This window comes from Notothenia rossii (genome assembly GCF_949606895.1).
Source record: "Notothenia rossii genome assembly, contig: SUPER_8_unloc_1, whole genome shotgun sequence".
NCBI classification, from domain to species: domain Eukaryota; kingdom Metazoa; phylum Chordata; class Actinopteri; order Perciformes; family Nototheniidae; genus Notothenia; species Notothenia rossii.
The window spans coordinates 109,302-133,487 of NW_027640357.1; the positions used below are offsets into that span (position 1 = coordinate 109,302).

The 24,186-nt window shown below is 43.2% G+C and overlaps 1 protein-coding gene across 4 annotated transcripts in view; it reads right to left on the reverse strand.

Annotated features, from left to right (window-relative positions):
- LOC307017499 (myosin-10-like) overlaps nucleotides 1-24,186 on the reverse strand; it is a 109,365-nt gene that overhangs the window by 40,010 nt on the left and 45,169 nt on the right. For 2 of the 4 annotated variants that reach the window (XM_079694851.1, XM_079694849.1), the window contains exons 5-14: nucleotides 21,869-21,971; nucleotides 20,372-20,401; nucleotides 13,949-14,041; nucleotides 12,830-12,893; nucleotides 12,618-12,716; nucleotides 7,750-7,893; nucleotides 7,545-7,640; nucleotides 6,154-6,272; nucleotides 2,955-3,107; nucleotides 569-742 (exon numbers count right to left, since the gene is read on the reverse strand). In XM_079694851.1, coding sequence (XP_079550977.1) covers nucleotides 569-742; nucleotides 2,955-3,107; nucleotides 6,154-6,272; nucleotides 7,545-7,640; nucleotides 7,750-7,893; nucleotides 12,618-12,716; nucleotides 12,830-12,893; nucleotides 13,949-14,041; nucleotides 20,372-20,401; nucleotides 21,869-21,971 — 1,075 coding nt within the window. The remainder of the gene's footprint in view (nucleotides 1-568; nucleotides 743-2,954; nucleotides 3,108-6,153; nucleotides 6,273-7,544; nucleotides 7,641-7,749; nucleotides 7,894-12,617; nucleotides 12,717-12,829; nucleotides 12,894-13,948; nucleotides 14,042-20,371; nucleotides 20,402-21,868; nucleotides 21,972-24,186) is intronic. The other 2 variants (XM_079694852.1, XM_079694850.1) reach the window with 1 other exon arrangement.

Below are 24,186 nucleotides of genomic sequence, written 5' to 3' on the forward strand. Positions count from 1 at the left end.
AACGTCAGAATTTTGAGATTTTATAAAAAAGTCAGAATTTTGTAAAAAAAGTCAGAATTTTGTAAAAAGTCAGAATTTTGTAAAAAAGTCAGGATTTTGATAAAAAGTTAGAATTTTGATAATTTTGATAAAAAGTTAGAATTTTTTGATTTTGATAAAAAAATTGAATTTTGAGATTTTGACAAAAAGTTAAAATGTTGAGATTTTGATAAAAAGTCAGAATTTTGAGATTTTGATAAAAAGTCAGGATTTTGAGATTTTGATAAAAAGTCAGGATTTTCAGAAAAAGTCAGAATTTTTTTTCACAGGATGTATGTTACGTCCATCTTGTGACTCTCTTGGATATCAGCATGTGAAGGACACTGTTCAGGAACTAGTTGATGCTCTGTATGTGATGACTACTTCCATTCTTGAGAGGATCACAGATACATGGATCCTGAGATTGAAGATCAAGCCGGTGACGAGTGAGATTTTTCTAACAATTATTATTAGTGTTTGTTTTATTTCTAACATGTTCAATAAATTGAATAATAAAATAAAATAAAACGAGTCCTTTGAAAGCACTGACCGGCCTCTCGATGAGGTCGATGCAGGGCTGCAGGTCCAGGCCGAAGTCGATGAAGCTCCACTCGATGCCCTCCCTCTGGTACTCCTCCTGCTCCAGCACGAACATGGTGTGGTTGAACAGCTGCTGCAGCTTCTCGTTGGTGTAGTTGATGCACAGCTGCTCGAAGGAGTTCAGCTGGAAGGAGGAGAAAAGCAGAGATAAGATATGGTGACACGTTTTAAATATAAGTTCAGAGGCGGGAAGTAGTGGAGAACAAATACTTCGTTACTGTACTTAAGTACATTTTTCTGGTATCAGTACTTTACTCCACTACAAGTTTTTCTGACGACTTCTTACATGTTGAACACAAATACCTGTACTTTCTACTTCTTACATGTTGAACACAAATACCTGTACTTTCTACTTCTTACATGTTGAACTCAAATACCTGTACTTTCTACTTCTTACATGTTGAACACAAATACCTGTACTTTCTACTTCTTACATGTTGAACACAAATACCTGTACTTTCTACTTCTTACATGTTGAACTCAAATACCTGTACTTTCTACTTCTTACATGTTGAACACAAATACCTGTACTTTCTACTTCTCACATGTTGAACACAAATACCTGTACTTTCTACTTCTTACATGTTGAACCCAAATACCTGTACTTTCTACTTCCTACATGTTGAACTCAAATACCTGTACTTTCTACTTCTTACATGTTGAACACAAATACCTGTACTTTCTACTTCTCACATGTTGAACTCAAATACCTGTACTTTCTACTTCTTACATGTTGAACCCAAATACCTGTACTTTCTACTTCCTACATGTTGAACTCAAATACCTGTACTTTCTACTTCTTACATGTTGAACACAAATACCTGTACTTTCTACTTCTTACATGTTGAACACAAATACCTGTACTTTCTACTTCTTACATGTTGAACCCAAATACCTGTACTTTCTACTTCCTACATGTTGAACTCAAATACCTGTACTTTCTACTTCTTACATGTTGAACTCAAATACCTGTACTTTCTACTTCTTACATGTTGAACCCAAATACCTGTGCTTTCTACTTCTTACATGTTGAACTCAAATACCTGTACTTTCTACTTCTTACATGTTGAACCCAAATACCTGTACTTTCTACTTCTTACATGTTGAACACAAATACCTGTACTTTCTACTTCTTACATGTTGAACTCAAATACCTGTACTTTCTACTTCTTACATGTTGAACTCAAATACCTGTACTTTCTACTTCTTACATGTTGAACTCAAATACCTGTACTTTCTACTTCTTACATGTTGAACACAAATACCTGTACTTTCTACTTCTTACATGTTGAACACAAATACCTGAACTTTCTACTTCTCACATGTTGAACCCAAATACCTGTACTTTCTACTTCTCACATGTTGAACTCAAATACCTGTACTTTCTACTTCTCACATGTTGAACCCAAATACCTGTACTTTCTACTTCTTACATGTTGAACACAAATACCTGTACTTTCTACTTCTTACATGTTGAACACAAATACCTGTACTTTCTACTTCTCTCATTTTCCAAACAGGCTGGCTCCTTTAGTCTGAATGTGTGTTTGGTGGCGTGATCATTATTATTTAGAGTCATTGCGTGCCTATTGATTTGAACACGATCCGTGTATCCATCATTTCCTGGTCTTCTCTAAAGAAGAGGGACCAATGGAAATGTTTTCATGTTGCCGTTGGTCACCATGGAAACATTCATTAGCTAACAATGACATTATTGTGCTATTAATATAAAGGGAGGTCAGGTACTCTTTAAAACAGCTGCTAGTTATGGGTACTTTTTACTGAAGTACATTTCAAAGTTCTTTACTTTGACTTGAGTAAAGAAGTTTAGTCAGTACTTCTACTTTTACCAGAATATTTTTAAACACGAGTATCTGTACTTCTACTTGAGGAAAGGATATGTGTACTTTTGCCAGCAGAGGCTAATGGGAATATATCGTCCAATCCCAAGTCCAAGGCATTCCTCTGGCAAAAAGTTTTTTAAAAAGTCTTGTTAAATCGCTATTTCATGTTGATTGTAACCCGGCCCTATCTTCAAATGTTCAAGCATTGTTTCTGATAAGATAGCCAGAAATATCTACCTCATTAAAGGCTTCCAAAAAACCCCTGATGTTTTAGACGTTTCTTGATGTCTTTCATTTTTAAAAGCACTTTGAATTGCCGTGTGTTCAAAGGTGCTATATAAATAAACTTGCCTTGCCTTGTCTTATATGAATTGGCTAACTAACTAAAGAGACATTTGAATGATCAGATTCTGTTTAATCCATGTATTAGAAAAAACAACATTTTCTAGAAGCTGGTTTGAGTTTTGTGGAGTTTTCCTCGTATGAAAGCACCTCAAAGATCTCAAAGCCGGCGATGTCCAGGATGCCGATGAAGGAGGCTCCCTGCCGTTTGGTTCGATCCAGAGCTTTATTGATCCGGTACACCAGCCAGCGGAACAAACGCTCGTACGTCGCCTTCGCCAGAGCTTCAACTGCGAAGTCAGCCTGAGGAAAAAACACAGGGGGAGAAAACAGGAGGGATTTAAGACCCTAAATAATGATAAATAGACCGTTGAGCCACGGGTGGAGCTTTAGGAATGTTAACTAAGGGATTTAATTCAGACAAATCTCTTTCTAAGGTTTTTATTCCACTGGAAATTTCAAGCAAATTGTTCTTTACATTAATATCTTTATACATAGTGTGGGGGAAACTTCTGAAGCAATTGGAGTCAGGACTCAGAGAGACACGAGGAGAGCTGGAACTCTGATGGAGTCAGGACTCAGAGAGACACGAGGAGAGCTGGAGCTCTGATGGAGTCAGGACTCAGAGAGACACGAGGAGAGCTGGAGCTCTGATGGAGTCAGGACTCAGAGAGACACGAGGAGAGCTGGAGCTCTGATGGAGTCAGGACTCAGAGAGACACGAGGAGAGCTGGAGCTCTGATGGAGTCAGGACTCAGAGAGAGACACGTGGAGAGCTGGAGCTCTGATGGAGTCAGGACTCAGAGAGACACGAGGAGAGCTGGAGCTCTGATGGAGTCAGGACTCAGAGACACGAGGAGAGCTGGAGCTCTGATGGAGTCAGGACTCAGAGAGACACGAGGAGAGCTGGAGCTCTGATGGAGTCAGGACTCAGAGACACGAGGAGAGCTGGAGCTCTGATGGATTCAGGACTCAGAGAGACGAGGAGAGCTGGAGCTCTGATGGAGTCAGGACTCAGAGAGACACGAGGAGAGCTGGAGCTCTGATGGAGTCAGGACTCAGAGAGACACGAGGAGAGCTGGAGCTCTGATGGAGTCAGGACTCAGAGAGACACGAGGAGAGCTGGAGCTCTGATGGAGTCAGGACTCAGAGAGACACGAGGAGAGCTGGAGCTCTGATGGAGTCAGGACTCAGAGAGACACGAGGAGAGCTGGAGCTCTGATGGAGTCAGGACTCAGAGAGACACGAGGAGAGCTGGAGCTCTAATGGAGTCAGGACTCAGAGAGTCACGAGGAGAGCTGGAGCTCTGATGGAGTCAGGACTCAAAGAGTCACGAGGAGAGCTGGAGCTCTGATGGAGTCAGGACTCAGAGAGACACGAGGAGAGCTGGAGCTTTGATGGAGTCAGGACTCAGAGAGACACGAGGAGAGCTGGAGCTCTGATGGAGTCAGGACTCAGAGAGACACGAGGAGAGCTGGAGCTCTAATGGAGTCAGGACTCAGAGAGACACGAGGAGAGCTGGAGGTCTGATGGAGTCAGGACTCAGAGAGACACGAGGAGAGCTGGAGGTCTGATGGAGTCAGGACTCAGAGAGACACGAGGAGAGCTGGAGCTCTGATGGAGTCAGGACTCAGAGAGACACGAGGAGAGCTGGAGCTCTGATGGAGTCAGGACTCAGAGAGACACGAGGAGAGCTGGAGCTCTGATGGAGTCAGGACTCAGAGAGACACGAGGAGAGCTGGAGCTCTGATGGAGTCAGGACTCAGAGAGACACGAGGAGAGCTGGAGCTCTGATGGAGTCAGGACTCAGAGAGACACGAGGAGAGCTGGAGCTCTGATGGAGTCAGGACTCAGAGACACGAGGAGAGCTGGAGCTCTGATGGAGTCAGGACTCAGAGACACGAGGAGAGCTGGAGCTCTAATGGAGTCAGGACTCAGAGAGACACGAGGAGAGCTGGAGCTCTGATGGAGTCAGGACTCAGAGAGACACGAGGAGAGCTGGAGCTCTGATGGATTCAGGACTCAGAGAGACACGAGGAGAGCTGGAGCTCTGATGGAGTCAGGACTCAGAGAGACACGAGGAGAGCTGGAGCTCTGATGGAGTCAGGACTCAGAGAGACACGAGGAGAGCTGGAGCTCTGATGGAGTCAGGACTCAGAGACACGAGGAGAGCTGGAGCTCTGATGGAGTCAGGACTCAGAGACACGAGGAGAGCTGGAGCTCTGATGGAGTCAGGACTCAGAGAGACACGAGGAGAGCTGGAGCTCTGATGGAGTCAGGACTCAGAGAGACACGAGGAGAGCTGGAGCTCTGATGGAGTCAGGACTCAGAGACACGAGGAGAGCTGGAGCTCTGATGGAGTCAGGACTCAGAGACACGAGGAGAGCTGGAGCTCTGATGGAGTCAGGACTCAGAGACACGAGGAGAGCTGGAGCTCTGATGGAGTCAGGACTCAGAGAGACACGAGGAGAGCTGGAGCTCTGATGGAGTCAGGACTCAGAGACACGAGGAGAGCTGGAGCTCTGATGGAGTCAGGACTCAGAGACACGAGGAGAGCTGGAGCTCTGATGGAGTCAGGACTCAGAGAGACACGAGGAGAGCTGGAGCTTTCATGGCAAACACTGACGGTTTATTTGGAGCTTCGGCCGGAGAATTCACGAGACATGTCACGGGCCACGGTCTGACCACACGGTTGAGATGCCACAATCAATTCTGATGAACCCTCCTGTAGCTCGAGGTTTGAACTAGTTCAGAGTGTAATAATCAACATTCTTCAATAGATAGACTAAACAGCTGAGGACACTGAATCACATTTGTTGTCGCTTATGGCTCTGGGTCATCTACACCCCGAGAAGGATGTGTTCCAGGTGTCCCATAACAATAACTATCTCTGACCGAGAGCTGCCCGGTCACAAACTGGCAACAACAACAAGTTGCGAGGGCAGCCCCTCCTTAAGGGAGATAACGGCTGCTCGAGATTGGTCAGTTGCGTCAGAGGGCGAAAGGTAAACATGTAGGGCGAAATTATTCCCTGACGCATAATAATACATCACTGCATATATTGTAATACAAACTTTTTACATTTGTATTTTTTGTGGTAAAATTTAGCTTCTCTTTTTCCTGTCTTTTATACATACACATGTGTCCCCTCTGTGATTCTGAAATGGAGCAACTGTCATGGAACCCATTTTCCTCCAGGGATAAATTAAGTATTCTGATTCTGATGATTTAAAAACCTATCCAGCTACACAATGATATCAAACAGCCGTAAAACTAGACCTCATTTGACAGTTCAAAATAAACATGTAATGGAAACCTCTTGATCTCCAGAGTTTAGACGGCCCCTCACCTGCTCTTTGGTCTGTGCTTTCTGAACGTAGTCTCGTCCCACTTTGATCCTCGGGGTGAGGATGGCTCTGGTGAACTCCATCACGTTCATACCCAGCAGGTGGCACAGCTTCTGCGCCACTGAGAGGGAACAGGAAGCAGGAAGCAGGTGAATTATCGCTTAAATGGCTCCAGATTTCATTAAAAAAAGCAGATATTGGATTTTATACTGTCTTCAGAGTTGTGTCATGGTGAGCAGAACTACATCCTTGGAGAACATTTATTAATTTGCCGGATGAAAAACGTCCTACTCCACTTCCAGTTGTCCATGGCTATCCCAAAACATGTGGTTAAATGGTTTCTGTAGCTGAAAGTATGTAGAGTTAAGATTTGGAGAGCTATATTGGAACTGTGCTTAATCAGAATTCATACAAATACAAATAAACATGTCTTCTGTCTTACTGTGAGGTGTGTGACCTGATGGTGGTTCAACATCACCACCATTCCAGTATACAGACTTATAATCTCTTCATAACTCCAGTGTTATCATGTTCCTAATACAGCATGTGCACAGTGTGTATATATATATGTGTGGAAATGATGGTCTGTTTTCCACCACCTGTTGTTGTGGAAGCTAAAGCGTCACACTCATTCCATTTTCTGGATTTATGAATCATGCCCGTCACGAGCGAGGAGCAAATGAGGCTGTAACCATTTTTAAAAGTTAGCGCTGCAGCTTTTCTGATGTTACGCTTGTGTCTATTGTTAGTTACAGTAAAATAATCTACAAAGAAAACAGATGTATCAACAGTTCAAGTAAGAATTACGGCTGGGAAAGCTCTGATATTTACCAGTCTGCGTCTGAATTACAAACTAATGTCTTCATCGTAATAGATTAAATATGGACACTGTGTGTTAGCAGCAGGCGAAACAAATATGACGGAGTGTGTGTGTGTGTGTGTGTGTGTGTGTGTGTGTGTGTGTGTGTGTGTGTGTGTGTGTGTGTGTGTGTGTGTGTGTGTGTGTGTGTGTGTGTGTGTGTGTGTGTGTGTGTGTGTGTAGCCTAGCATTACTATACTTATGGGGACCTAAATCTGTTTACACAGTCACGTGTGGGGACTCGCCTACCTTATGGGGACAAAATGGAGGTCCCCATGAGGGGAATCATTAATTTTAGGGTGAAGACTTGATTAGGTTTAGGATTAAGGTTAGGCATGTGTTGGTTATGGTTAAGGTTAGGATAAGTCTCCAGGAAATGCATGTAAGTCAATGTAATGTCCCCTGAAGTGATGTATACATGGTATGTGTGTGTGTGTGTGTGTGTGTGTGTGTGTGTGTGTGTGTGTGTGTGTGTGTGTGTGTGTGTGTGTGTGTGTGTGTGTGTGTGTGTGTGTGTTCTCTTTAACTGTTTACCTGTGTTTTCGGGCATGGAGGCCTGATCTGTGTTCCTCTCTTTCTTGAAGATGATGTTTCCAAACTGCAGCACGGCAGAGACCACCTTCAACAAACCTGTGAGGAAAAGACAACACTTCAGTGAGGAGGGGGACATTAGGTAATGAGAGAGGGAAGAAAAAGAGAATAATGAATTACTGGAAACACATCTGGAAGCACTACTCACTGACGATCTCTTCGTGGGAGAAGCTCATGATGTGCATGGCGTCCAGAGTCTCCTGGAAGTTGTCTTTGTCCTGCTGCCCGGGGATCGTGATGTTCCCGTTGTTCAGGAAGCGGTAGTTGCTGAAGTTTTCTAGGAGCAGGTCCGCTGCAGAAGGAAAAGGAAAGACAGTTCCTTTTAAAGCTCACCTATTATGCAAAATCCCTTTCTTCATGTCTCTTCTACATCAACATGTGTCCCCTCTTCTCCATGTCTCTTCTACATCAACATGTGTCCCCTCTTCTCCATGTCTCTTCTACATCAACATGTGTCCCCTCTTCTTCATGTCTCTTCTACATCAACATGTGTCCCCTCTTCTTCATGTCTCTTCTACATCAACATGTGTCCCCTCTTCTTCATGTCTCTTCTACATCAACATGTGTCCCCTCTTCTTCATGTCTCTTCTACATCAACATGTGTCCCCTCTTCTTCATGTCTCTTCTACATCAACATGTGTCCCCTCTTCTTCATGTCTCTTCTACATCAACATGTGTCCCCTCTTCTCCATGTCTCTTCTACATCAACATGTGTCCCCTCTTCTTCATGTCTCTTCTACATCAACATGTGTCCCCTCTTCTCCATGTCTCTTCTACATCAACATGTGTCCCCTCTTCTTCATGTCTCTTCTACATCAACATGTGTCCCCTCTTCTTCATGTCTCTTCTACATCAACATGTGTCCCCTCTTCTTCATGTCTCTTCTACATCAACATGTGTCCCCTCTTCTTCATGTCTCTTCTACATCAACATGTGTCCCCTCTTCTTCATGTCTCTTCTACATCAACATGTGTCCCCTCTTCTTCATGTCTCTTCTACATCAACATGTGTCCCCTCTTCTTCATGTCTCTTCTTCATCAACATGTGTCCCCTCTTCTTCATGTCTCTTCTACATCAACATGTGTCCCCTCTTCTTCATGTCTCTTCTACATCAACATGTGTCCCCTCTTCTCCATGTCTCTTCTACATCAACATGTGTCCCCTCTTCCTCATGTCTCCTCTACATCAACATGTGTCCCCTCTTCTTCATGTCTCTTCTACATCAACATGTGTCCCCTCTTCCTCATGTCTCCTCTACATCAATATGTGTCCCCTCTTCTTCATGTCTCTTCTACATCAACATGTGTCCCCTCTTCTCCATGTCTCTTCTACATCAACATGTGTCCCCTCTTCTCCATGTCTCTTCTACATCAACATGTGTCCCCTCTTCTTCATGTCTCTTCTACATCAACATGTGTCCCCTCTTCTCCATGTCTCTTCTACATCAACATGTGTCCCCTCTTCCTCATGTCTCCTCTACATCAACATGTGTCCCCTCTTCTTCATGTCTCTTCTACATCAACATGTGTCCCCTCTTCCTCATGTCTCCTCTACATCAATATGTGTCCCCTCTTCTTCATGTCTCTTCTACATCAACATGTGTCCCCTCTTCTCCATGTCTCTTCTACATCAACATGTGTCCCCTCTTCCTCATGTCTCCTCTACATCAACATGTGTCCCCTCTTGTTCATGTCTCTTCTACATCAACATGTGTCCCCTCTTCCTCATGTCTCCTCTACATCAATATGTGTCCCCTCTTCTTCATGTCTCTTCTACATCAACATGTGTCCCCTCTTCTCCATGTCTCTCCTACATCAACATGTGTCCCCTCTTCCTCATGTCTCCTCTACATCAACATGTGTCCCCTCTTCTTCATGTCTCTTCTACATCAACATGTGTCCCCTCTTCCTCATGTCTCCTCTACATCAATATGTGTCCCCTCTTCTTCATGTCTCTTCTACATCAACATGTGTCCCCTCTTCCTCATGTCTCCTCTACATCAATATGTGTCCCCTCTTCCTCATGTCTCTTCTACATCAACATGTGTCCCCTCTTCTCTATGTCTCTTCTACATCAACATGTGTCCCCTCTTCTTCATGTCTCTTCTACATCAACATGTGTCCCCTCTTCTCCATGTCTCTTCTACATCAACATGCGTCCCCTCTTCTTCATGTCTCTCCTACATCAACATGTGTCCCCTCTTCCTCATGTCTCTTCTACATCAACATGTGTCCCCTCTTCTCTATGTCTCTTCTACATCAACATGTGTCCCCTCTTCTCCATGTCTCTTCTACATCAACATGTGTCCCCTCTTCTTCATGTCTCTTCTACATCAACATGTGTCCCCTCTTCTCCATGTCTCTTCTACATCAACATGTGTCCCCTCTTCCTCATGTCTCCTCTACATCAACATGTGTCCCCTCTTCTTCATGTCTCTTCTACATCAACATGTGTCCCCTCTTCCTCATGTCTCCTCTACATCAATATGTGTCCCCTCTTCTTCATGTCTCTTCTACATCAACATGTGTCCCCTCTTCTCCATGTCTCTTCTACATCAACATGTGTCCCCTCTTCCTCATGTCTCCTCTACATCAACATGTGTCCCCTCTTCTTCATGTCTCTTCTACATCAACATGTGTCCCCTCTTCCTCATGTCTCCTCTACATCAATATGTGTCCCCTCTTCTTCATGTCTCTTCTACATCAACATGTGTCCCCTCTTCTCCATGTCTCTCCTACATCAACATGTGTCCCCTCTTCCTCATGTCTCCTCTACATCAACATGTGTCCCCTCTTCTTCATGTCTCTTCTACATCAACATGTGTCCCCTCTTCCTCATGTCTCCTCTACATCAATATGTGTCCCCTCTTCTTCATGTCTCTTCTACATCAACATGTGTCCCCTCTTCTCCATGTCTCTTCTACATCAACATGCGTCCCCTCTTCTTCATGTCTCTCCTACATCAACATGTGTCCCCTCTTCCTCATGTCTCTTCTACATCAACATGTGTCCCCTCTTCTCTATGTCTCTTCTACATCAACATGTGTCCCCTCTTCTCCATGTCTCTTCTACATCAACATGTGTCCCCTCTTCCTCATGTCTCTTCTACATCAACATGTGTCCCCTCTTCTTCATGTCTCTCCTACATCAACATGTGTCCCCTCTTCCTCATGTCTCTTCTACATCAACATGTGTCCCCTCTTCTTCATGTCTCTTCTACATCAACATGTGTCCCCTCTTCTTCATGTCTCTTCTACATCAACATGTGTCCCCTCTTCTTCATGTCTCTTCTACATCAACATGTGTCCCCTCTTCTTCATGTCTCTTCTACATCAACATGTGTCCCCTCTTCTTCATGTCTCTTCTACATCAACATGTGTCCCCTCTTCCTCATGTCTCCTCTACATCAACATGTGTCCCCTCTTCTTCATGTCTCTTCTTCATCAACATGTGTCCCCTCTTCTTCATGTGTCTTCTACATCAACATGTGTCCCCTCTTCTTCATGTCTCTTCTACATCAACATGTGTCCCCTCTTCTTCATGTCTCTTCTACATCAACATGTGTCCCCTCTGTGGAAAGAGACTCTGAAAGTCTCAGGAACAAAGATTCTCTCTCTTTTTGATCCATTTCTATAAAAACCTGTCTGAAAATGAGCTGATCAGATGTTGGCCACTTTATGATGTCATAACGATGTTTTGTCTTGTGTAACCATTAGCCAATCAGCAACCAAGGTAACCCCCCCCCCCCTCTTATCACCTGAATCTCCTCCTAGAGCACCATTGAGTTCTTTGTAACCAAATGTCTCTCAGAGGGGCGTGGGGAGGGGCTCCTTATTTTCATCTAAAGTAACAGACAGAGAATCAGCACTTTGGAAACAGGGCTGAAACAGAGGGGATTATGGGTAATGCTGCAATGATCTGTTTGGTGTTTCAGCCAATCAGAGACAGGCTCTGGATATATCTGAGACCTGTGATATATTGATGAAAGACAGTATAATAGGGGACCTTTAATTTACTACAGTATTTAATTTTACATGTTGCTCTATCTCATTCTATGCTATGTCCAGATGTTCCGCATCATCACGAAACAATGCGCTAACGAGCTGAATTAAAAGTTAACGAGGAAACTGAATTGGCTGGTGCTGATTTGAACAGGCTTCCTTTGGCCTGAAGCACGAACAGGAAACCCCATTGCTCCTTACAGAGTGGTGCAGGAATGAGTTCTAAACCTGGTGATAAGTCAGCATTTCACCACTTCCTTGTCGCTTGGTCTGGAGGTCAATGGTTTTCTGAATGTTTGACAACAGGGGTTTCTAACAAGTGCCTCCTTTAGCTTAGCGGTGGTGACGTGAAGTCATGTGACCGTGCTGTAGTTCCTTTATAGCCCAACATTAGCCGCCTTTAGCTTAGCGGTGGTGACGTGAAGTCATGTGACCGTGCTGTAGTTCCTTTATAGCCCAACATTAGCCTCCTTTAGCTTAGCGGTGGTGACGTGAAGTCATGTGACCGTGCTGTAGTTCCTTTACAGCCCAACATTAGCCTCCTTTAGCTTAGCGGTGGTGACGTGAAGTCATGTGACCGTGCTTTAGTTCCTTTATAGCCCAACATTAGCCACCTTTAGCTTAGCGGTGGTGACGTGAAGTCATGTGACCGTGCTTTAGTTCCTTTATAGCCCAACATTAGCCTCCTTTAGCTTAGCGGTGGTGACGTGAAGTCATGTGACCGTGCTGTAGTTCCTTTATAGCCCAACATTAGCCTCCTTTAGCTTAGCGGTGGTGACGTGAAGTCATGTGACCGTGCTTTAGTTCCTTTATAGCACAACGTTAGCTTTTTACTTCAGAAATCCTAAAGTGGTGTTAATATGTGGAGATGATCCTGCTGAACTAAACCTGTAAGTATCATAAAAGTTTTTTTGATCACATGGAGAAATCCCATTGAACCAGAGAGATGCTGCCTTCAGGGTCAGCTTAAAAAAAAAAATCCATCATTGCTGCACTTCTTTTGAACAGATACTCACTTCGGAGATGCTCTCCAGCTCCTGCCAGCAGGCGGTAGAAAATGTGGAAGGTCCTCTCATCCTTCGCCTGTCTGATGGCCCTCGACTTCTCAAGAAGATCTGAGAGGAAAGGTTAAGGACTGACCAGGAAATTACAACAAGAAATACTTTATTATTTGTAGTGTTACAAATAAAGTTTTTTTATCACAGTCATTTCCCAGGAATAAGGATACAAGTTTCAATATTGGCCCCGACGATGTATCCCGTGACATCAAAGTTGACTCTGATGAACTTCCCCTGCAGGAAACAAGATGTTAAAAACAGTTGTTAAAACTCAGCTGGTTAATTTAGAAAGTATATGATGTCAGTGTGTTACTGTGCTGAATGTGTGTGTGTGTGTGTGTGTGTGTGTGTGTGTGTGTGTGTGTGTGTGTGTGTGTGTGTGTGTGTGTGTGTGTGTGTGTGTGTGTGTGTGTGTGTGTGTGTGTGTGTGTGTGTGTGTGTGTGTGTGTGTGTGTGTGTGTGTGTGTGTGTGTGTGTGTGTGTGTGTGTGTATATATCGGTCATTTATTTCTTTTCATTTGGTTCCATTTTCAATATCACTTTGTAGATCTTTGCAACACAGTGGAGAACAAAATGCCTGTATTAGGAAAATCCAGATTACCAGGTCAGAAAGAATGTGAGGCATGTGCGTGGTTTCCTGACAGTGAATGTGTGTGTGTGTAAGTGTGTGTGTAAGTGTGTGTGTCTGCTGGTGTTCAGACGGTGATTCATGAGGACTGAACACAGCAGCGGTTAACCTTGGCCACATGTTTGCTAAATCATGTAAAAATCTGAAATGCTTAGAGCTGCAGTTGTTGAAACACATCTCTGAAAGATCAGATCAATCTACATTTTAAAAGTGCAGCGAAAGTTCTCTTGGTAGGTTTTCCCAGGCCAACATAGGAACAACATATATATCAAATATAATAGTAAAGTCATTGATTGGACCTTTCTTCAGAGCCAGCTGTTTTCCAGTTTCCATTATTTGTGCTAAGCTAAGCTAACTAGCCTGTAGCTTCATATTGCACTGTACGCACAAGAGAGTGGTATAATTTTTTTCATGAAGGCTATACGGTATTGCAATTTTGATAAGTTCTCAATTAATGGTTTAGACAAAACTTATTCTAAAGCTTCAAAGAACCCATGAGAACACATCGTTTGTAAATTGAGAATACAGAAGCATTCGTTGCTCAAGCTTGTGTTGAGGATATGTAAATCTCTTATAAGGCAAACTGCACTGACTCAATGTGGAGTTTCATTAAAATATGTATTTTTACAAATGATGATTCGAACAGGAAGAGTGGACTCACAAAGCGAGACGAGTTGTCATTTTTCACCGTCTTGGCGTTGCCAAAAGATTCGAGGATGGGGTTCGCTTGCAGCAGCTGTCGTTCCAACTCGCCCTGTGGAGAAAGACAAGAAGGTAAGAAAGCCAACCATCTGTAAAACATTTATTATATTTGGTATCATGTGAAGAATCCTTTTATCTCCTTGTTCTGCCAAAACATGAGCAAAGCTAAATCAATTAATCACAATAAAGCAGCGAGACGAACAAGTTAGCCACGTCAACAGTGTCGGAAATTACATTTACTCAAGTTACATTTTGAGATGCTTTACTTGAGTATTTACATGTTATATATTTCTACTTCATGACATCTTGGAAGCCAGTATTGTACTTCATACTTCTCTACATTTATCCGACAGCTTTAGTCACTTTGAAAGTTCATATCTAATACAAATATAAATGAACTATTTATGGATAAAGATACCTATCAGTAAAAAATACATTAAAGGTCCCATGTCATGGTCATTTCTACTGATCATAATTCCATTGTTGAGGTCTACTAAAATCAATTTATATTGTGCAATGTTCCAAACTCACATTGGATTCTCAAACAGCATCTCTGTAAAGTATGTGTATTCACTCTCTGTCCTAAACGGCTTGTTGGAGCTCCTGTAACGGCTCCGCGGACGTTACGTTACGTCACTATACCCAAGAAGTAAACAATGGAAAAAGAGAAATGTCCAACGAGGCGTTCTGGGGCAGCATAGACAGGTCTTCTCTGTGTTAGAGTTTTACTCCTACATGGTGTACTTTGAGGGTTTTGACTCTGCAGACCGTTTACATGCAGAAAAACCTTCATAACACACAAGGGGACGGGTAATAACCAGAAAAGCATGACATGGGACCTTTAAAGTTATCTCCATCTTTACCAGCTGCAGAGTTTAAGTGTCACACATTAGAATTATGTGTATATTATATTATTATATATTATTATTATTATATTATGTGTCACACATTATAATGCAATGTTTATTGTATAATATCTACTGATAAAGGTTTGGTTATTTACAATAATGCTTTTATATATATATATGTTTTTATTAATGTTTGCTTGTCTTTTTATTTTATATCTAAGTCAACTTTCTCTTCTTTAATTTGCACTGTAATATGCTAAATCTACATCTGACACGGTCATTTATCACGTTGGCTCTTCTTGAGTAAACAGCAGTAGGCCTACAGTGTGATTTTTGTCAGAGGGCCTCGACTCATCTAACGGGCCAACATTACCCAACAGTTTGACGGAGCTCGTGAAACCAAAGCAAGTGTTTCCACACATGCCCTATAGTGAGCGGTTAGCTTAGTATTCCTGTGGCTATGAGGATATGGCCTATATTTATACATATACAAAGCCTGCCCCACCACACTGGTAATGATGGCTTCCTCTCAAATCTCAAAGCCTGGGTAGATACGTGGTTTGGACACTCCCAAAACCCTCCACTTCCAACATATGACATAATCATGACAGAAATAGACCCTACAGCAAATGAGGGACTTGAAGTGACTCCAGAAAGAAAGAGGGAACAGAGGCGCTAGCTAATGAACAATGAGTCAGCATTTTAACACTTCCTGTTCCTGTCTGGAACTCAATGTCCCACTGGTGACCACCGCTAAGCTAAAGGCGGCTAATGTTGGGCTATAAAGGAACTACAGTACGGTCACATGACTTCACGTCACCACCGCTAAGCTAAAGGTGGCTAATGTTGGGCTATAAAGGAACTACAGCACGGTCACATGACTTCACGTCACCACCGCTAAGCTAAAGGGGGCTAATGTTGGGCTATAAAGGAACTACAGCACGGTCACATGACTTCACGTCACCACCGCTAAGCTAAAGGTGGCTAATGTTGGGCTATAAAGGAACTACAGCACGGTCACATGACTTCACGTCACCACCGCTAAGCTAAAGGTGGCTAATGTTGGGCTATAAAGGAACTACAGCACGGTCACATGACTTCACGTCACCATCGCTAAGCTAAAGGGGGCTAATGTTGGGCTATAAAGGAACTACAGCACGGTCACATGACTTCACGTCACCACCGCTAAGCTAAAGGTGGCTAATGTTGGGCTATAAAGGAACTACAGCACGGTCACATGACTTCACGTCACCATCGCTAAGCTAAAGGGGGCTAATGTTGGGCTATAAAGGAACTACAGCACGGTCACATGACTTCACGTCACCACCGCTAAGCTAAAGGTGGCTAATGTTGGGCTATAAAGGAACTACAGCACGGTCACATGACTTCACGTCACCATCGCTAAGCTAAAGGGGGCTAATGTTGGGCTATAAAGGAACTACAGCACGGTCACATGACTTCACGTCACCACCGCTAAGCTAAAGGTGGCTAATGTTGGGCTATAAAGGAACTACAGCACGGTCACATGACTTCACGTCACCATCGCTAAGCTAAAGGGGGCTAATGTTGGGCTATAAAGGAACTACAACACGGTCACATGACTTCACGTCACCACCGCTAAGCTAAAGGTGGCTAATGTTGGGCTATAAAGGAACTACAGCACGGTCACATGACTTCACGTCACCATCGCTAAGCTAAAGGGGGCTAATGTTGGGCTATAAAGGAACTACAGCACGGTCACATGACTTCACTTCACCACCGCTAAGCTAAAGGTGGCTAATGTTGGGCTATAAAGGAACTACAGCACGTTCACATGACTTCACGTCACCACCGCTAAGCTAAAGGAGGCTAATGTTGGGCTATAAAGGAACTACAGCACGGTCACATGACTTCACGTCACCACCGCTAAGCTAAAGGGGGCTAATGTTGGGCTATAAAGGAACTACAGCACGGTCACATGACTTCACGTCACCACCGCTAAGCTAAAGGCGGCTAATGTTGGGCTATAAAGGAACTACAGCACGGTCACATGACTTCACGTCACCACCGCTAAGCTAAAGGTGGCTAATGTTGGGCTATAAAGGGACTACAGCACGGTCACATGACTTCACATCACCACCGCTAAGCCTAAGGCGGCTAATGTTGGGCTATAAAGGAACTACAGCACGGTCACATGACTTCACGTTATCACCGCTAAGCTAACGGCGGCTAATGTTGGGCTATAAAGGAACTACAGCATGGTCACGTGACTTCACGTCACCACAGCTAAGCTAAGGGTGGCTAATGGCTCATTAAGACTCTTGTTAGCAACCTCTGTTTTAAAATTCACCAGTGGGGTATTTACTGACGTATCTTATGTGCCAGCCAAACACATTCAAAAAACCATTGACTTCCAGAACAGGCAACAGGAAGTGCTTAAATGCTGACTTATTTCAGGGTTTTAGGACTCATTCCTGCACTACTTTATTGACCAGCCCTACATATACACCTTTATAACTACAAAGCAGTCTCACGTCTCTCTCTCACTGGGAGAAAATATGAAAGTCTGGACCCCTCTGCTCCACTTCGCCTCTTCTCCGATACTTCACCTCCTTCCTAACCCCTTCACCTTATCTTCCTGGATCCCTGCTCCCACATTCCTCCGGCCTCCGCTCAGTAATGCAACGCAGAAGGAAAGCAGCAATATGGAGGTCATGTGTGGATGATGTACTCTGGCAGGGGAGCATTTACAGCTACTGAACATTAAACTAGCATTCACGCTCAAAGCTGCAGGTCAGAGGTCGCAGCTTAGACCCTGCTTCAATAGTTATTAAATGTAGAGAGGACACAGAAACATCAGGTATTGGTTTAGGGGAGAACGGGGCGAAAAAAAGCTACTGGATAAATCAAGCTGAGGATAGGTGAGCTGGAAAATATCATGTTCTGTAGAGAGCGTCAAACTGGAGCCATGTGTCAGCATGTGTGAAAAACACCGTGAATTTAAATGTGCAGAACCAGGTATAACTTCCATAAAGCAACATCATGCCTGGATATCTACAGGACGGCAAACGCCAGGACACAGTTAGTAATATTATCACAGCTAATGCAATGGAAAAAGCCAATGAATGGATAACTGAAATGCTCTTCAAACTACTCACATGCATCCAGAAAACATGCATTAATAGATACAAGATATATACAATAATGTGCAGATACTGACTCAAAAAGCTAGATTGTGTATTGGTGACAATGGGACCTGATCTATTCAATTTAATTCTATGCTTATGTCTGATTATAAATACTACGGCCTGTGTCTGAAGCACTTTCACATAGATATTGTTATACTACTACTTTGTGACTTAAATGGGATTAAATGTTTACAGTTTGTTCTCATGCAATGGTTACAGTTGAATTATAACTACTTTTAACCAAGTTCATAGTGCATTAAATGTTGTTTTAATAACAAATCTCTATATAAAGTGGTTCTTAACACCATGCAGGGCCGGTCCCTGGCCAACATGAGGTCCCACGCAAAGTTCTATGATGAGGCCCTCTGTTTCGTGAGCGTCGAGGACCACGCCACACTAATTGCGCTGCATAAGCGCATAGGTGCGCCATATTTTCGGCGAGGGGTCAGCCCCCACGCAGTCTGCATGATCGGCCTGTAGGGAGGGAGGGACGGCCTTGACACCATGAATGTACCTTTCAGTCATTTAATGTATTCGTCATTGATCGACAAGCATTTTGTATTATCAGGTTCATCCTATCCTTTATGATTTGACTAGTGCTTATAATAAAACGTCTCAATATCCACCTGTTCTAATAGACACAACCCAACTGATAGAAGTGCTTCAGTCTCATAAGCATGCTGGTTTAATGGACACAACCCAACTGATAGAAGTGCTTCAGTCTCATAAGCATGCTGGTCTAATAGACACAACCCAACTGATAGAAGTGCTTCAGTATCATAAGCATGCTGTTCTAATGGACACAACCCAACTGATAGAAGTGCTTCAGTCTCATAAGCATGCTGGTCTAATAGACACAACCCAACTGATAGAAGTGCTTCAGTCTCATAAGCATGCTGTTCTAATGGACACAACCCAACTGATAGAAGAGCTTCAGTCTCATAAGCATGCTGTTCTAATGGACACAACCCAACTGATAGAAGTGCTTCAGTCTCATAAGCATGCTGTTCTAATGGACACAACCCAACTGATAGAAGTGCTTCAGTCTCATAAGCATGCTGTTCTAATAGACACAACCCAACTGATAGAAGTGCTTCAGTCTCATAAGCATGCTGTTCTAATGGACACAACCCAACTGATAGAAGTGCTTCAGTCTCATAAGCATGCTGGTCTAATAGACACAACCCAATTGATAGAAGTGCTTCAGTATCATAAGCATGCTGTTCTAATGGACACAACCCAACTGATAGAAGTGCTTCAGTCTCATAAGCATGCTGTTCTAATGGACACAACCCAACTGATAGAAGTGCTTCAGTATCATAAGCATGCTGTTCTAATGGACACAACCCAACTGATAGAAGTGCTTCAGTCTCATAAGCATGCTGTTCTAATGGACACAACCCAACTGATAGAAGTGCTTCAGTCTCATAAGCATGCTGTTCTAATGGACACAACCCAACTGATAGAAGTGCTTCAGTCTCATAAGCATGCTGGTTTAATGGACACAACCCAACTGATAGAAGTGCTTCAGTCTCATAAGCATGCTGTTCTAATAGACACAACCCAACTGATAGAAGTGCTTCAGTCTCATAAGCATGCTGTTCTAATAGACACAACCCAACTGATAGAAGTGCTTCAGTCTCATAAGCATGCTGTTCTAATGGACACAACCCAACTGATAGAAGTGCTTCAGTCTCATAAGCATGCTGTTCTAATGGACACAACCCAACTGATAGAAGTGCTTCAGTCTCATAAGCATGCTGTTCTAATAGACACAACCCAACTGATAGAAGTGCTTCAGTCTCATAAGCATGCTGTTCTAATGGACACAACCCAACTGATAGAAGTGCTTCAGTCTCATAAGCATGCTGTTCTAATGGACACAACCCAACTGATAGAAGTGCTTCAGTCTCATAAGCATGCTGTTCTAATAGACACAACCCAACTGATAGAAGTGCTTCAGTCTCATAAGCATGCTGTTCTAATGGACACAACCCAACTGATAGAAGTGCTTCAGTCTCATAAGCATGCTGTTCTAATAGACACAACCCAACTGATAGAAGTGCTTCAGTCTCATAAGCATGCTGTTCTAATGGACACAACCCAACTGATAGAAGTGCTTCAGTCTCATAAGCATGCTGTTCTAATGGACACAACCCAACTGATAGAAGTGCTTCAGTCTCATAAGCATGCTGGTTTAATGGCTTTTATATAATCAGCTCAAACACATTCCTCATAAAGAGAGGAGCTTAGATTAGTCCGTCAACAACGTTATAAAAGCGGGCGAGATTTAGAGAGGGCATGCACATGCACATGAACGGAGCACACACTCTTTGTTTGGGGAGACAGCGGAGGGTGAACACTTGCCTGGAGCTTGAATGCTTTGGGAGATTCGGGCTGTTTGTTATGGATAAACAAATGCAAGGGTTAAAAACCTGAAGCGCTCATGTCAGACACAAGCAACAGGAAACACTGGTACACTCGCAGAATGGGTGAAGCAGGAGGGAAGATATCCTAGGTTAGGTGGGATTAATACACATTTAATATCTGCTAAATATCAAAACTAACACTTTCATTTAGATTTTTAACACAGGTACATTTTGGGGAAACGCTTTCTGGCTGAGAGTTTGTCATAAAAAGTAAATACTGGGCTACGATCAGATTAAATCTAACTGTAAATATGAACAAAATGAACGGTTTAAATGAGCAGGCAAGAAGAAATGAGAAGAAATAAATAAATGAAAGACATGGAGAGGAAAGAGGGAGAAAGAAGAGAGGAAACAAGGAGACGAGGGATGAGGAGAGGATAGAGATGAAAACGAGTAGAGACGAGGAGAGAAGAGGATAGACGAGAGAGAGAAGAGATGAGGAGAGGGGGAGAAACTAGAGATGAGAGATAAGAAGAGATGAGGAGATGAGGAAGGACGAGAGAAAAGGAGGGAGGAGAGGAGGAAATACGAGAGAAAAGGAGGGAGGAGATGAGGATAGATGAGAGAAAAGGAGAGAGGAGATGAGGAAAGACGAGAGAAAGGAGGGAGGAGAGTAGGAAAGACGAGAAAGGTAGGAGGAGATGAGGATAGATGAGAGAAAGGAGGGAGGAGATGAGGATATATGAGAGAAAGGAGGGAGGAGAGGAGGAAAGACGAGAAAGGACGGAGGAGATGAGGATAGATGAGAGAAAGGAGGGAGGAGATGAGGATATATGAGAGAAAGGAGGGAGGAGAGGAGGAAAGACGAGAAAGGACGGAGGAGATGAGGATAGATGAGAGAAAGGACGGAAAAGATGAGGATAGATGAGAGAAAGGTCGGAGGAGATGAGGAAAGACGAGAAAGGACGGAGGAGATGAGGATAGATGAGAGAAAGGATGGAGTAGAGGAGGAAAGACGAGAAAGGACGGAGGAGATGAGGATGGATGAGAGAAAGGACGGAGGAGATGAGGATAGATGAGAGAAAGGTCGGAGGAGATGAGGAAAGACGAGAAAGGACGGAGGAGATGAGGATAGATGAGAGAAAGGATGGAGTAGAGGAGGAAAGACGAGAAAGGACGGAGGAGATGAGGATGGATGAGAGAAAGGAGGGAGGAGATGAGGATAGATGAGAGAAAGGAGGGAGGAGATGAGGAAAGATGAGAAAGGACGGAGGAGATGAGGATAGATGAGAGAAAGGAGGGAGGAGATGAGGATAGATGAGAGAAAGGAAGGAGGAGATGAGGAAAGACGAGAGAGATATGAGATAAGATGAGCAGATACAAGGAGAGGAGGAGAAACTAAGGACAAGAGAAAAGGAGGGATGAGACAAGGAAAGACGAGAGAAAGGAGGGAGGAGAGGAGGCTTGCTGAGGACAGAGGAGGAAGGGAACTCACAGGAATGTTGTGGTCCTTGCGTCCTTTGTGTGAGGAGGCGACGTGGGCCAGATACTGGATCACCTTCTTCGTGTTCTCCGTCTTTCCAGCTCCTGACTCTCCTCTGGAACAACCAGGAGAAACAGCAGGTAAACACAGAGAGAGGGAGAACGTGTGATAAAGAGAGACCGTTTCTTACTTTGGTTTCACTCTCAAGGAATAAGTACGACAACCTTTGCTTGCAATCATGAAAAAACGGGAGTTATGAAGCTTAGCGCCATTATGGGGACGATTCTGTTTTAATTTCCTACAATTAAGCAGACGTTACATGATCTTTAATGTATCTAATGCTTTAGCGGTCGTTTGTCCTCAAACCAAGAACAAACAAAATAAAATCAAACTACTGTCGAGGTACCAGGTATCAAATCTTACGTAAGATAAAGTCAACGTTTTGCGGTTCATTTTCTTAGGCTCCTACCACCTCTGGTTCAACATGCCAGTGAGAGTAATCACGCTATGTATCCATCTATCTCTCTCAAACTAATGAAATAGTGCCACTAAATAAATACTGATTAAATGACTCTCAACAGCAACGTTAAGATTCTTCATCTTCAGAGACTCTTATTTTGAAATAGACTCTTATTTTGAAATAGACTCTTATTTTGAAATAAAAGTGGTTTCTGCATCCTGTTTTTGCCGAGCGCACTACGTCGTGTTTCGAGAGCAAAGATCCGTTGTAGAATTCACTGACGATAAAGCGATACATTTTGCACGTCTTCCTTCATTAACTCTGTCTTTTATTCAGTCATGAACATCAACATGTATCACCTGTGCTCTGCAAGTAAAGACTTTTAAATACATCTGATGCCTCTCTGAGTCCTGTAGAGCAGTGCTTCTCAAACTTTTTTCAGTAATGTACCCCCTTTGAAACATTTTCTCAGCCAAGTACCCCCTGACCGACCCCAAACATTTTTGATCGAAACAGCCTATATACATAATTACAATGTAGTGATGTTCCCTCAGTGTTTGATTTATTAACTCTTTCGTTCAATTTAAGTAATATTTGTTTAACAAACCAATGAACAAAATGATATATTGTGAAAAACTATAAAATACAATACACACATTTGACATATATGAGGACCCCCTTGGCGGTTCTAGGAATATTTTAGATAAAATCGTGTTTTCTATTTACTAAGATTATTTTTTTAATCATGCATGGTATTTTTTTAATTAACTTTTTTTTTTGTTGAAATCTCTTGTACCCCCTGCAGTACCCCAACGTACCCCCAGGGGTCCGCGTACGCCCATTTGAGAATAACTGCTGTAGAGGTCACCAGTTTAAAGGGTCCAATACCCAACAAGCATTACAATAACGATTGAACTACTAAAATATACAAACAACGATAGCTCCAACAGGGGCTTTCATCCAAAACAACTTTCAAAAGATATACAGTGGCAGATCACAAACTTTTAGCCACGCCTCCAGAAGCAATTTCGTTATCTTGCCCAAGGACACTTCAACATACTGACTGAAGGGGCTGGGGATCAAACCAAAGATCCTCTGATCGGAAAACCGCCATTTAATCCCACAGCCATCCCAAGACAAATCATCGCAAAACCCCTAACAATACAACTATTCATTGAGGAGAGAATACACAAAGACAGAAAGATCAGACGTCCATGGGTCTATCTGTTGCTGCTTTCTAAATCCATCCATTGGTCTTTTTCGTCTCTTTTTACTGGAGAGCTGTGGTTTTGTGGGCCAGTCTCCAGAGTTTCCAGGCTCTCTAATGATAGCTGTGTTCATGCTCCCACAGCACAGCAAACCCAGAACCAACATGGAAACCAGGCCAGCAACACTACGTCCACATACCAGTGGCTTTACTCGAGCTGGTTATTAGCTCCACTGCTCAGAGACCAGATTCAGCTGGAGCACCAGAATATAATGGGCGAGTCCTCCAACAAACATATATAGGTCAAATATACCCAGTTTGGCTTGATGTCTTGTTATGATTGATTACTGCAATGCTCTACTTTCTGTTCTCCCTTCAAAGGAACATAGCTCCACTACAACTAGTGCTAAACTCAGCCGAACAAGTATTACAATCTATCTATCTATCTATCTATCTATCTATCTATGTATCTATCCATCCATCCATGCATCCATCCATCCATCTATCCATCATTCCATCCATCCATCTATCCATCATTCCATCCATGCATCCATCTATCTATCTATCTATCTATCCATCCATCCATCCATCCATCCATCCATCCATCCATCCATCCATCTATCCATCATTCCATCCATCCATCTATCCATCATTCCATCCATG